The 11,620-nt window shown below is 55.5% G+C and overlaps 5 protein-coding genes across 5 annotated transcripts; 3 read left to right on the top strand and 2 right to left on the bottom strand.

Moving 5' to 3' along the window:
* Positions 1 to 1,232: 1,232 nt before the first annotated feature.
* GLOTRDRAFT_128578 (glycerol kinase) lies at positions 1,233 to 3,387 on the top strand (the record flags this gene model as incomplete). Its single annotated transcript, XM_007867149.1, has 9 exons — positions 1,233 to 1,285; positions 1,335 to 1,421; positions 1,481 to 1,593; positions 1,737 to 1,932; positions 2,001 to 2,133; positions 2,184 to 2,543; positions 2,604 to 2,658; positions 2,718 to 2,897; positions 2,954 to 3,387. 9 exons carry the CDS (start codon positions 1,233 to 1,235, stop codon positions 3,385 to 3,387), a joined length of 1,611 nt encoding a protein of 536 aa, XP_007865340.1.
* A 195-nt stretch (positions 3,388 to 3,582) lies between these two features.
* Positions 3,583 to 5,991, bottom strand: GLOTRDRAFT_75435 (P-loop containing nucleoside triphosphate hydrolase protein; the record flags this gene model as incomplete). Its single annotated transcript, XM_007867148.1, has 9 exons — positions 3,583 to 3,894; positions 3,954 to 4,429; positions 4,605 to 4,744; positions 4,806 to 4,982; positions 5,035 to 5,096; positions 5,152 to 5,343; positions 5,393 to 5,465; positions 5,522 to 5,691; positions 5,737 to 5,991. The coding sequence occupies 9 exons, from the start codon at positions 5,989 to 5,991 to the stop codon at positions 3,583 to 3,585; spliced, it is 1,857 nt and encodes a 618-aa protein (XP_007865339.1).
* A 379-nt stretch (positions 5,992 to 6,370) lies between these two features.
* GLOTRDRAFT_28595 (uncharacterized protein) lies at positions 6,371 to 7,649 on the top strand (the record flags this gene model as incomplete). The annotated part of the gene is made up of 4 exons (XM_007866568.1): positions 6,371 to 6,578; positions 6,640 to 6,964; positions 7,023 to 7,212; positions 7,293 to 7,649. Coding segments are annotated over 4 exons (1,080 nt in total), but the record flags the coding sequence as incomplete, so codon positions are not given.
* A 1,232-nt stretch (positions 7,650 to 8,881) lies between these two features.
* On the top strand, positions 8,882 to 10,493 carry GLOTRDRAFT_138312 (ZIP zinc/iron transport family). Its single transcript, XM_007867147.1, has 6 exons — positions 8,882 to 9,120; positions 9,175 to 9,205; positions 9,264 to 9,347; positions 9,398 to 9,812; positions 9,866 to 10,101; positions 10,173 to 10,493. Exons 1-6 carry the CDS (start codon positions 8,906 to 8,908, stop codon positions 10,296 to 10,298), a joined length of 1,107 nt encoding a protein of 368 aa, XP_007865338.1. The 5' UTR covers positions 8,882 to 8,905; the 3' UTR covers positions 10,299 to 10,493.
* A 64-nt stretch (positions 10,494 to 10,557) lies between these two features.
* GLOTRDRAFT_60011 (uncharacterized protein) lies at positions 10,558 to 11,445 on the bottom strand. Its single transcript, XM_007867146.1, has 4 exons — positions 11,345 to 11,445; positions 11,094 to 11,284; positions 10,992 to 11,041; positions 10,558 to 10,943 (listed from the first exon to the last, which is right to left on the bottom strand). The coding sequence occupies exons 1-4, from the start codon at positions 11,405 to 11,407 to the stop codon at positions 10,663 to 10,665; spliced, it is 585 nt and encodes a 194-aa protein (XP_007865337.1). The 5' UTR covers positions 11,408 to 11,445; the 3' UTR covers positions 10,558 to 10,662.
* Between the last annotated feature and the right edge of the window lie 175 nt (positions 11,446 to 11,620).

Genomic DNA, 11,620 nt, shown 5'->3' with positions numbered 1-11,620 from the left:
GACTGGATGACTTCCCGTAAGCATTTAGAACGCGTTTTGAGCAGTTCTAAATCTCTAAACGCATCAAGCCGAGATGCCGTCTTGTCACGCTCTCGCTTAGACCAAGTTTTGATGAGGCTCGTCGAGCAAAAACCGTCTCTAAACTTTAAATCTAGCAGGGGGGGTCGACCCCCCTTTCCAAATCTCCAGACGACTCTAAACGCTCGCTTAGCCTTGGGTGAGGTCCGCGTATCAAACCTGCCATCAGCACCTGCCAAATTGAGCGATCCGCTCGCCATAAATGGAAAGCGACCTCATGGTCGTGACTTGCAGTCGTCGAGCGTTGGTCTGGCATTACGGATGGGAGGAACGGTTCTATTTTGCCATTGCACCGTGGCAGCGAGTGTGACCAGGTACGCTGATGGCGTTTAGAACTGCGAAATCTAGGATTTTGGCTTACGGGAAGTCATCCACTGTCCGGTATCGCTTTCTTGAGCCGCGAGGAACTGCCTCGGATCTGGGACAAAGATCCCTGACCAGATGGTATAGCACTTGCCAGCAATATCATATACGTCCCCGCGCACTATTCCCCGCATCGGGGCAACGCCGCCCCCACAGCGGCCAGGTTGATGTGGCGAGGGTGTTTTGCTCGAAAGTCAGCGTCCCTGATAACCTGATGATACTTTTCCCTGTTCTTCTCCGACCGCTATCGTCGGGGGTGAGTTCCGTCGTGGTCGGTCAGCATGGTCGATCATAGGACGGCCGGACATTGTGGCCAATTGTGGCAGCCGGGCGGCGCCCCACGGCAGGATCAAACCGGGGACTGTGCCTGTGGGCAACCCCGGAGCCGACCCCGCACGCTCAATTTTGCTAACGAATTGTTGTTTCGACCAGCACCGTGACCTGCGCCCTCGCCCCTTGCTCGTCGTTTTCGATTGCATCCGCGGGCGCGCACCCGTGGTCTTCATCGCCGGCGACGGCGAGCGCAGCTGCAAAAGCTCATGAATGCGCTGTGCCTTTTGCGCAATCAGCGTGCAGTACTCTTTTCCGTGCCGGACCGGCTCTCGCCGCTGAGCGTCGGACGTCATCTGACGGGAAGGCGATTCGGACCGGTGCAAGTGTGGCGGGCGGCGGCAGCGCTATCAAGGTCATCGTCTAATAAATATTGCACGCTGCCGGCACTTGACACTGACTTTCCTCCTCTTCCCCCCTCCGTCTCCTTCTTGCACAGTCGCCGCCGCTTTGCCACCGCCATGCCCGAGCTCAAGAGAGGTGAATTCGTCGGGTCGCTCGACTGCGGCACAACGTAGGCGTTCATCAGCCCCTATTTCTGCTGCAACCTAACAATTGTGCAGCTCTACCCGCTTCATCGTCTTCGACAAGCACGCGGAAATCGTCGCCCAACATCAGATCGAGTTCCCGCAATACTACCCCGAGCCAGGGTCCGTCCCATTCATATATCGCACTGACACAGGAGAACTGATCTAATGATCGCCCGCAGCTGGCACGAGCACGACGCAACCGAGATCCAGGAGAGCTGCGACGCCTGTATCAGCGAGGCCTGCAAGCGCCTGGAGGAGGGCGGTTGGAGCAAGGACAGCATCAGGGTCATTGGTGCGGCCTTCCCCTCTATCTATCTTTATCACATGCCAACTTCCTTACCCCGCATTCTGATTCGGAACCCCCCTGATTGATCTTCTCGTTCTCGACTCTCGGACGCTTTCAATATGGCGCCTCTCACGTACGCGCATGCGCAGGTATCACCAACCAGCGCGAGACCACCGTCGTATGGAGCCGCAAGACGGGTAAGCCCCTTTGCAGGGCGATCGTCTGGGACGATGCGCGCACGAAGAACCAGGTTGTGCACTATGAGCAGCAGCTGAAAAACCACGGCATCAAACTCGAATCTGGCGTTAAGAAGGGCGATGAGGGTGTCAAGGCGCTCCGAGAATTGTGAGTCCCCCAGTATATGCGCTGAACTCCATCGGGGCGGAAGTGTTGACAAAGGTGATCGTGAATAGAACTGGTCTCCCGCTCTCCACATACTTCTCCGCGATCAAGCTGCGATGGATGTACGAGCATCACGAGGCCGTGAAGAAGGCGTACGAGGAGGACGACCTCCTCTTTGGTACCGTCGAATCCTGGCTTGCATACGTACGTCCCCCCACCTCCCACCTTCCCTCGTGACCCATCCTTCTCCTCAGAACCTCCTCGGCGGCGTCGAGAAAGGCATCCACATCACCGAAGTGACCAACGCCTCGCGCACGCTCTTCATGGACATCCGCACGCTGCAGTGGTCGCAGCAACTCCTCGACTTCTTCGGCTTCCCGAAGAAGTCGATGCTGCCGCGCATCGTGAGCTCGTCCGAGGTCGTCGGCGACATCGCGTACGGGCCGCTCAAGGGCGTCCCTCTCGGCGGGCTGGTCGGCGACCAGCAGGGCGCGCTGGTGGGCAACAAGTGCTTGAAGCAGGGCGAGGCGAAGTGTACGTATGGCACGGGTGCTTTCTTGCTGTTCTGCACTGGCGAGAATATTGTGGAGAGTGAGCATGGGCTGTTGAGCACTGTGAGTCTGATCTCCCAGGTGTCATCTTCGGATCGATTAACTTTATCTCCCGCTACATAGGTCGCATACCAAGCGGGACCCGACGCCAAGCCTGCATATGCTTTGGAAGGCAGTAGTAAGTGAACCTGCGTTGTCTGTAGCAGCGCATCTTCTGACTTGCTATCTCCTATGCAGTCGCCGTCGCTGGAAGTGCAGTGAAATGGCTACGAGACTCAATGTACATGATCTCCTCCGCTGCGGAGGTCAACACACTAGCCTCACAGGTCCCCAACACCGGTGGCGTCTACTTTGTCACCGCCTTCTCGGGATTGCTCGCGCCCTACTGGGACCCAGGCGCGACCGGGCTGCTCATCGGTGCGTCAAGTCGGCTTAATCCTGTAGCATCAGAGCTGACGTGTATCGCATGCTAGGTATCACATCCTACACCACGCCGTGCCACATCGCGCGCGCGACCATCGAGGCGAACGCCTTCCAGACGCGCGCCGTCATCGAGTCGATGAAGCTCGACTCCAAGACGGACCTGAAGCACCTCAAGGTCGACGGCGGGATGACCAACGGCGACGTGTGCATGGAGATCCTCGCGGACGTCGGCGGCTTCCGCGTCATTCGCCCTGAGATGCGCGAGAGCACCGCGCTCGGCTCGGCGCTGCTCGCGGGCAGCGCGATCCGCTTCTGCGGGTGGGACATCACGAAGCCCGAGACGCTCGCGGAGGTCAACACGCGCGGCAACACCGAGTTTGAGCCGAAGCTTGCGGAGGCGGAGAGGGAAAAGAGCTGGGCGGGGTGGCAGAAGGCTGTGGAGAGGGCGAAGGGATGGGAGGAGGGTGTTGACGATCGGGCGTGAGCCGCCGAAGTATATAATGTATAATTATATCCATCTTTATTCTATCTATCTTGGATGTATCGCTAGTTAAATACCTGCCGAAAATCATACGCCTGGAAGCACTATTCGCTCCTGACATCTATGTAGAGATCGAGCAAATCAAGGGTGTTACAGGGAGACACGGGGACAAATGGATGTGGCTACGAGGGGCGGTGGCTACCGCCCGAATTTTTTGAGCGGGTCCGATTTCTTCTTACCCCCTCTCCCGAACCCACCCCGCCCTCTACCCCTACCTCTACCGCGTCCCCTCCCAGCGTCCTTCTTGAAGGGGACGAACCCTGGCGCTGTTTCCTTTTCAGCGCTAGTGTCTGGCTGTACAGGCACCTCCCCGTCTGCACCAGCGACTGGCGCTATCCTAGGTAGAAGGTATTTCGGCACATGTTTCATATGCGACTGTACCCTCGTTGGGTGGAGCGGCTTGTCATGACGCAGATACTCCAAGTCGAGCGGGTTATCTTCGAAATGCGCCTGACGAAGTGGAACAGCTCAGCAAAAACCAACTTCAAAGCTAAAACGAGAGAACCCACCTTGAGCTTATCAGAATTCAAAATCTCCGCTTTCAGCTCTTTAATCCTCGCTTCCTTGATCGCACTCCGCGTCACCGCTCGCAAAGCGTCCTCCATGCGGTACCTGAACGCCTCTACCTGCTTCGTATCGAACTTGTAGTCCTTGATCTTGCTCCCCCGCGCGCCCTGCTCCTTCTCAATCCGCGCAAACACCGCCTCGTCGTGCTTCGCGCTCTCGAGACAGCCCACAACCTTGTTCTTCCCCCACTGCTCGCGCGGGACGACGAACGACAGTGCCATACCCGTGCGCCCCGCGCGCGCGGTCCGCCCGACGCGGTGCGTGTACGAGCGCGCGGAGGTGGGCAAGTCGAAGTTAAGCACGCACGAGACGTTGATGAAGTCCACGCCGCGCGTCACGCCGTACTCGCGGTCGCCCCCGCTCTTGCGAGTTTTGTTCCGCTTGCGGGCCTTGGAAGAGGATGACGATGCCTCCGGGGCTGGGGAGCCGTTCGATCGCTTACGTTTCTTGGAGCTACTTGGTTGTTGGGAGTCCATAACGTCGGGTGTGGCGTCGTTTACATCCTTACGTTGGGTTGACACAACTTTGTAAATATGGCGATAACAGTCGTACGAGGGTCAATATCAGATTAGCTTGGGAAGAAGCTAACTTACATTCATCTTCGTCCTCGGCCTCCGAGTGATCTCCTTCCTCCTCCTGTTCGTCATCGGAGTCCCGTTCCCCCTTTCCTCCTTCATCAGCGGCTATAATGTAATCATAGACGCCCTTGTTAAATTCCTGGACTGTGTGGTATCTGATAGCATAGACATGTTACATGGGTATTACTCAGAGATTCGCAAGATTAAGGTGCGAACCTGGAATTCAATGGCAGCTCCGAATTTAGGACGCAGCTCTTGATTGAAAACTGTTCCAGGAAGAGCTTGAGGCGATAACAGCGGTCGACATCGTTTACAAAGATGATGCATTTTCCCTTGATGAGCTTCAGTTTGAGGATAATGTACGTCAGCAGGAATTTGTCCACTTCCGAGCATCTAAGTTCGTTATCAATATTTAGTTCTGTTAGTTTTAGATTGACTCGCTCACCGGACCGAATATTGGCTTAAATTAGCCGCTTCATCTTCATCTTCCTCTAGCTTCAAGATGGCCTGCGAAGCGGTGAGACTGCGCAACGAACAGCGCGAACTCGTGTAAGCAACGTACAGGATTCCTGAGTGCAAGCCCCTTCAGCATCTCGACGTCCTCCGTCATTGTTGCACTCATCAAGTATGACTGGAAAACCTTGGGCAGATAGCCTCCTGAGAATATTTGTCTTACATCTTCGTCGTGGCCGTAGGATAACACGAGGTCAGCCTCATCAATAACCAAGGAGTCTAAGGAGCTCAGCAACAGAGCCTGAGTAACTGTGTCAATACGCCACATAGAACAGGGATGAGACGCCAACCTTCGATTGAAGTAAGCTCAATACGCGGGAGGGTGTGCCAATCACAATATCCGGCCGGTCGGCGAGCAATGTCCTACGCAGATACACCGTAAGACTGCAGGACTGGCTGCAATGGAATGTGAAACATACCGCTGTAAATGCGTCATAGTCCCTCCAGCTACGTTCGCGATCCCGACCTCATTCTCGCAATACACCAGCAGCCCGCGCAGATACGCAGAAACCTGCTCCGCAAGCTCCCTCGTGGGCACAAGGATCAACCCCCTCGTAGCCTGCCTACTCTCATCGTCCGCGCCCAAATTCTGCCCGCCGCAGCATAATGAGCATCAGTATGGGAGCACTAGCACGCGAGACATACCCACAGCTTTAGCATTCAAGATCTTCTGCACCACCGGCAGACAGTACGCCGCCGTCTTCCCGCTCCCTGTCCGAGCCCGCGCTAGGATATCGCGGCTCTCGAGCGCGAGCGGGATCGCCTTCGCCTGGACGAGCGTCGGGCGCGCAAAGCCCATGTCGGCGAGGGCACGGAGGAGGCGCGCATCGAGGAGATGCGAGAATTGCGCAAACGTAGCCTTGGCGTCAACGAGCCGTCCTTCGACCATCGTGCAGTGCGGTGCCGAGGTCGTTTGGCACAGTGAGGACGAAATTTCGTCGGACTTTGAAATCGCGCTTTGATCTCGATCGCTTCTGCTTCGGGAATCGCACTTGTGCTTATGGCCTCAAACTCGAGTGCGCCTGCTGAACCCCTCAACCAGATTCCTTGCGGGATGTGCGTACATATTGTGTGGCGTTTATATTACGGGAGTCTAAGTTTGCTGACACTCCAGCTGTCGGCGACAGTTTTCAAAGTATATTTGCCCGAAATGCAATGTAACATACTGTTCGCTGATTTGTTTCCGTTCCGAGGTGCGTTCTGGCTGATCCTCTTATGTCGTATACCTGGCTGCTGACAGCTATGAGCAGGCCCACGCAGAATGTTCAGAATCATTCTATCGCAAGCAGGTCGAGACAGACATCAAAACCGAGCCGTCCAAGACAGCCGAGGAGCGTCTGAAGATGATGGAGCTACTTAAGCGGTTCGAAGAAGATACACTGGATGACGAAGGCAATATCATGAAAGAGTTGGCTGGTGCTGAGGGCGACGAGGACGGTGACGACCTTGCAAGCAGATTGGGCAACGTCGATCTCGGTGCGTATTCGTCTGTGCGCGTGAGATGAAGGGACTGAATGAGATCTGGTCCTTCTTTCAGAGTCAGTATCCCCAGACGAGCTGTGGTCCATGCTCACGCCCGAAGAACGAGACAAATTTATCAAAGCGCTGGACGATCCTACCAGCGAGCTGGCCCAGCAACTCCTGGCGAGCGAAGAGCTAGAAAAAGTCCGCACCGAGCCATGGTGGGAGAATCCCGATGCCTCTGTCATCACTGAAGACAGTATTTCGCCCGCTCCCGTTGATCACCGCTTGCAAAAACGGTACGGCAAGAGACCCGCGATAACCCTCCACGTTCCCTCGGGCATGGTCAAGGCCCCGTCAAGCTCCAGCACATCACTATTATACAACGCGTGTGCAATGTGGTCAGTCATTTCCCCGCTGTTTGACATGCGAACGCGAAGCCTAATTCACTTATTGTAGCATCGCATACGCATACGCCACACGTCACCTGAGCGTCTCCCCCCTCTCCTCCGCCTCTGACGCATTGGACGTCGCCGAGGCCCAGCGCCTCATCTCTTCCCTCGTGCCGTTCCTCGTTGACCGCAAGTCGACTCTGGTTCACCCGAATATGAGTAGCGTCGTCACAGACCTATGGTCCCGGTTTGGCCAGGTAAGTCGCAAGATAGCATACTAATATCAATGTGGCAGGAGTTATCAGATATAAACTGAGTATTGCTATCTTGGTTTCAGGGACAGATGAGGCCGAAGCTTTTCGCGCTGCTTCTCCGTGACACCGCGCGTCTTATGCGACCCAGCAGAGTGATCGAGGTGCAGCCGCCAGAAGCTGGGAACGACACTGTCCTCCTGGGAACCCACCCAAATGCAAATGTGTTCCGTGTATTCTCGGACCTGGCGCTTCTATTCGAGAACAAGAACGTCACCAGTCCAGCCGCACCTCGACATGCTAATACCAAACCGAAGCCAAAACCTAACCACGTCACACATAAGCTCACGTTCTACTCCGCGCATGTCTTATCTACTCCGTCATTCATCCTCGACGCCCTCGCCAATGAAGCAGTGGCGCGGTCCAACGCGATGGACACCGAAGATGCGCCGCTGGAAGGTGACGTTCATCCGAAGCGGGAAATAGAAGATATGGCGGGAGCGAAAAGAAAGAAGGCTCCGAGTCAGGTGCAAGGGCCGTTAATCGAAGAACTGTAACATTATATGGGCTGCCTATCGAAAATATGCTGGGGCAAACGTATGTAAATATTTGACCGGCGTTGGCCTCCGGTGTCTGCTGGTGCGTCGTGTGCCACCATTTAGGCTACTACGCCCAAGTAATCGCGATCAAGCCGATTAGATGTGGCATCAGTCCAGGGTATTGAATGTTTGGCGACGGTGGCAGGTACCCTCGCAGTCGGCGGCAGCGGGAAAGCCACAGCTTTGACAGCGGAGGCACGAAGTATCCCAAGGGATGGCGTCGCCGAGGCTGAATTTGCCTGGTCCCTAGCCTTCCGACACGGTACGCAGCGCTATGCGCTGTCCGTTAAGCAGACAAGTGCTCCTTCGTTTAGCGGATGGTGCTCCTCCCTGGGCGCAAGCCAGAGCATGCTGGGTGTGTACCTTGTCTTTGTGGCGTTTTCCCGGAACACGGTGCGGCATGCTTGGACAGGACGTGGGGCTGGCCCCTTCTGACCGTGTAAGAATTACTTGTACTGACCTATGTCAAACCTTTCCGGACCAAATATCCTGATGATATCCCCGCTTTGGCAGTCTGTGAGCAATGTTGATTGTCTCTGGCTGGAGATACTTAGTCTCTCAATAGCTTTGAGAGAGATGATTGAATTCAACGTGACAGCAGTGCCTGGTTCAACTTACACGGAGCGCTCTCAGGCTGTCTCGACGACTGCGAAGGTACTCTCCCGCTCTGATTGGTCAGTTCCCACGGCATATGATTGGTCCAAACATACTTACCATATCCGTCGACCAAACCGTCGTCAGGGCAGTGAGTGCTTCAACAAATTTCAAGAAAATCAAGGTCGATTGTTACCATTCCGCAAGTCCTAGAACTTGCCTGCCTCCGTCATGTCTGCCGTGGTGTGTACGAGTCCGAAGCGTGCCGGTGGCAAGTAGGAGAGCCAGACGCCGGAGCCGGATTTGTTTTGGCGGGGTACCGCACCAGTCGCGGGTAAAATTGACATCAACACCCAGCGCGGACGCTCTTCTGTCCCGAAATGTAATATCTACGGCACCCCGTATATATGTCCCTGTGCTCGTTACTCCTTCAGACATACCAGCTGTGCCTAGTCGTTTGTTCCCTTTCATAACCGACTAGCCTCCACCAACAGCGTCTCTTCAAAATGTCGAGTACCGAGAACGCCGCGCCCACCGCAAGTGCCGACCCCAGCGACTCTGGCGACGCGGTCTCCTGCGACCCTGGCGGAGGAGCTGACACCTACTTCGGCCTGAGGGTCGCGTCGGTGTTCATTATCCTGGTAGCGTCGAGCTCGGGTGCGCTCTTCCCGGTCATCGCGAGGAGGACCAAATGGATGCGCATCCCGAAGTCGGTCTTTGAGTGCGTATCAGTTGCGTACTGTGTTTATCCAAACGCTGACTTTGCCGTTTTCAGATTCGCCAAGTACTTTGGTTCTGGCGTCATTGTCAGTAACTCTCAGTGGATAATCCCGATGTCTTGATATCTTATCGTTTTGGACACAGATCGCTACCGCCTTCATCCATTTGTTGGACCCTGCCTTGCAGGAACTGGGTAACGCGTGTCTGGATGAGAGCTGGAGCGAATACGTGAGTACAGTCCTGCCTTCATCTATGCCGTCATCGTAACCTCTCTGCAGCCCTATGCCCTCGCCTTCTGTCTGATCAGCATCTTCGCAATCTTCATCGTCGAACTGATCGCGTTCCGCTGGGGCAGCGCGAAACTCGCGAAACTCGGCATCGCGACAGACATGCACAACCACGGCTTTGGTTCAGGAGAGCCCGGCCCCGAGCACCAGCATGGCGAAGTGACGGAGGGCGCTCGCGAAAAGCCCATCAGCGACTCCGAGTCGCAGCTCTCCGACGTCGACGCGGACTACAAGGAGGGCCTGAGGGCAGGCGCGATGAAGAGCAACGTACTCGATACCCCGTCTGCCCAGATCATCGGCATCGGTATTCTCGAGTTCGGTATCGTCCTGCACAGCGTCCTGATCGGCATGACGCTCGCCGTCGACCCCGATTTTACCACCCTCCTGGTCGTCATCGTCTTCCACCGTAAACACATTCCCTCGCTCTTGCGTTCCGACGTTGCTGACTTAGCACTGCAGAGCTGTTCGAGGGTCTTGGTCTCGGCTCACGGCTGGCGTACATGAAGCTGCCCAGCAGGCTCAACTACGTCCCCGTCGTGGGCGCGATCCTGTACGGGCTGACCACTCCCATCGGTATCGCCGCGGGCCTCGGGATCCGCTCGTCGTACAACCCCAATACACCTAGGGCTAGTATCACCTCCGGCGTCTTGGACTCCATCAGCGCGGGTATCCTGATCTACACTGGTCTCGTCGAGGTGAGATTACGTTCACCTCTCCCCCTCTCGGGTGCGAGTATGAATGGACGCTGACGAGCGCGCGTTTATAGCTCATGGCACATGAGTTCCTGTTCAGCCAGGAGATGACCAAGGCCTCCGCGAAGAAGCTCACCTACGCCATCGTCTGCATGTGCCTCGGGTGCGGCCTCATGGCGCTCCTCGGGAAGTGGGCGTAAACCCCAGCTTTGCCACCCCTCTCACGACACTGGACTCTCATGCTTGTACCCGATATTTATGCTCGGTCTTGTTTTTGAGTCAGCCTGTTGCCACGTTACGGGTTTTAGTTAGAAGGAAACGCCTGTTGTAGGATATGTTGCTTTACGATTAGAACATATTGCGTAATGATCACCAAAGTATTTGGAGGATTCTCAAGGAGTGATGCTTCATGTCTTGGATCGTAGCAAGTCCCCAGATTTCCGGTGGTGGTATGCAAATGTGAACTTGAGCTCGTTAGATAGGCCGTACTCTATTGACCTACTGCATGATCTGTGTACAGTTCAAATAGAAGGCACCAGTAATGGATGCTAGTCGGGATACAGATTATGTGGTCTTTTTCTGTGTTTCAGCACTTAGTCCTGCCTTCACCAGCGAAGACACGCGCATAGCCATGTCCACTGTCATCAGCAGCGGGAGTAAGAAGAACGGCAAGTAACTCGATAAGAGGAGCAGGCGCTGCGCTGGCGTGATAGTCACGTATGTGAGAGCCTCACTGGACGGTGTCTGGACGAGCGGGGTGGTGAGGATTACGGAGAGGCAGGGCAGGGTGGTGGTGGTAGTGGAGGCGGCGTAGATTAGCAGGAGGGGGTATATAGAGCGGTTTCCTTGGGGACGCACTCAGTTGGGGATCTGAGTACGGGGGTGAAACGTACCTTTGTACAGAGCGCGAGCGCCGAGTACGAACACTGGTAATTGGAATATTCTAGCGGAGCGAGCGTTTAGAGTGCGCCGGGAATATTCAACGTGAGACTTACGCTTCGAGGAAGAGGAAGGTCTTGAACCAGACGTAAGTCTCCTTCGTGCCAAAGTATCCCATCCCGCCCCCGATCAAGGGGTCCCCGGACATCTGCACGTAGAATACGGGCAGCTGGGCGATAAGTTTCGGGACCATCGTCGTGGGGTAGATTGCTTGCAGGTCAATTAGCAGGGTCGCTGGAATATGCATCTACACAAGAACTCCAGCTTTTGCTCGATGCCGGGTGCAAGACAAGTTCATGATGCTTACCAGGAAGAATAGGAAATAGACCAGGTCCAGAGGACGCGACTTCAGCGAAATGCGCTCAGCCATGTTGATCGCCTGCGTCTTCTGCCCACTTTCGCTTGTTTGTGCGCGTCCCTGAAAGTTAGAAGACGGCGGACGCGTCCAGCTGGCGACGTGCGGCGTTTAAGAGGCTTAAAGACACGCTTCAAGTTATGTTACATGTTATGTATGAATGAACGGTTACTTGACAGGAGACCGAGTAGCCGGACGCGGTCAAATGACTTGATTGAGCCACACCGT

The sequence above is a fragment of the Gloeophyllum trabeum genome, assembly GCF_000344685.1.
Source record: "Gloeophyllum trabeum ATCC 11539 unplaced genomic scaffold GLOTRscaffold_00005, whole genome shotgun sequence".
NCBI classification, from domain to species: domain Eukaryota; kingdom Fungi; phylum Basidiomycota; class Agaricomycetes; order Gloeophyllales; family Gloeophyllaceae; genus Gloeophyllum; species Gloeophyllum trabeum.
This window is presented reverse-complemented; position numbering and strand designations above follow the sequence as displayed.

What these genes read in the sequence shown, in the direction of transcription:
- GLOTRDRAFT_138312 (XM_007867147.1), top strand. Translation starts at nt 8,906, where the DNA reads ATGTCGAGTACCGAGAACGCCGCGCCCACCGCAAGTGCCGACCCCAGC. An exon ending in ATGAGAGCTGGAGCGAATAC is followed by an intron (nt 9,348 to 9,397) that starts GTGAGTACAGTC and finishes ACCTCTCTGCAG; the next exon opens with CCCTATGCCCTCGCCTTCTG. An exon ending in GGTCGTCATCGTCTTCCACC is followed by an intron (nt 9,813 to 9,865) that starts GTAAACACATTC and finishes TTAGCACTGCAG; the next exon opens with AGCTGTTCGAGGGTCTTGGT.
- GLOTRDRAFT_60011 (XM_007867146.1), bottom strand. Translation starts at nt 11,407, where the DNA reads ATGGCTGAGCGCATTTCGCTGAAGTCGCGTCCTCTGGACCTGGTCTAT. An exon ending in ACCTTCCTCTTCCTCGAAGC is followed by an intron (nt 11,042 to 11,093) that starts GTAAGTCTCACG and finishes TCGCTCCGCTAG; the next exon opens with AATATTCCAATTACCAGTGT. An exon ending in CGCTCGCGCTCTGTACAAAG is followed by an intron (nt 10,944 to 10,991) that starts GTACGTTTCACC and finishes TGCGTCCCCAAG; the next exon opens with GAAACCGCTCTATATACCCC.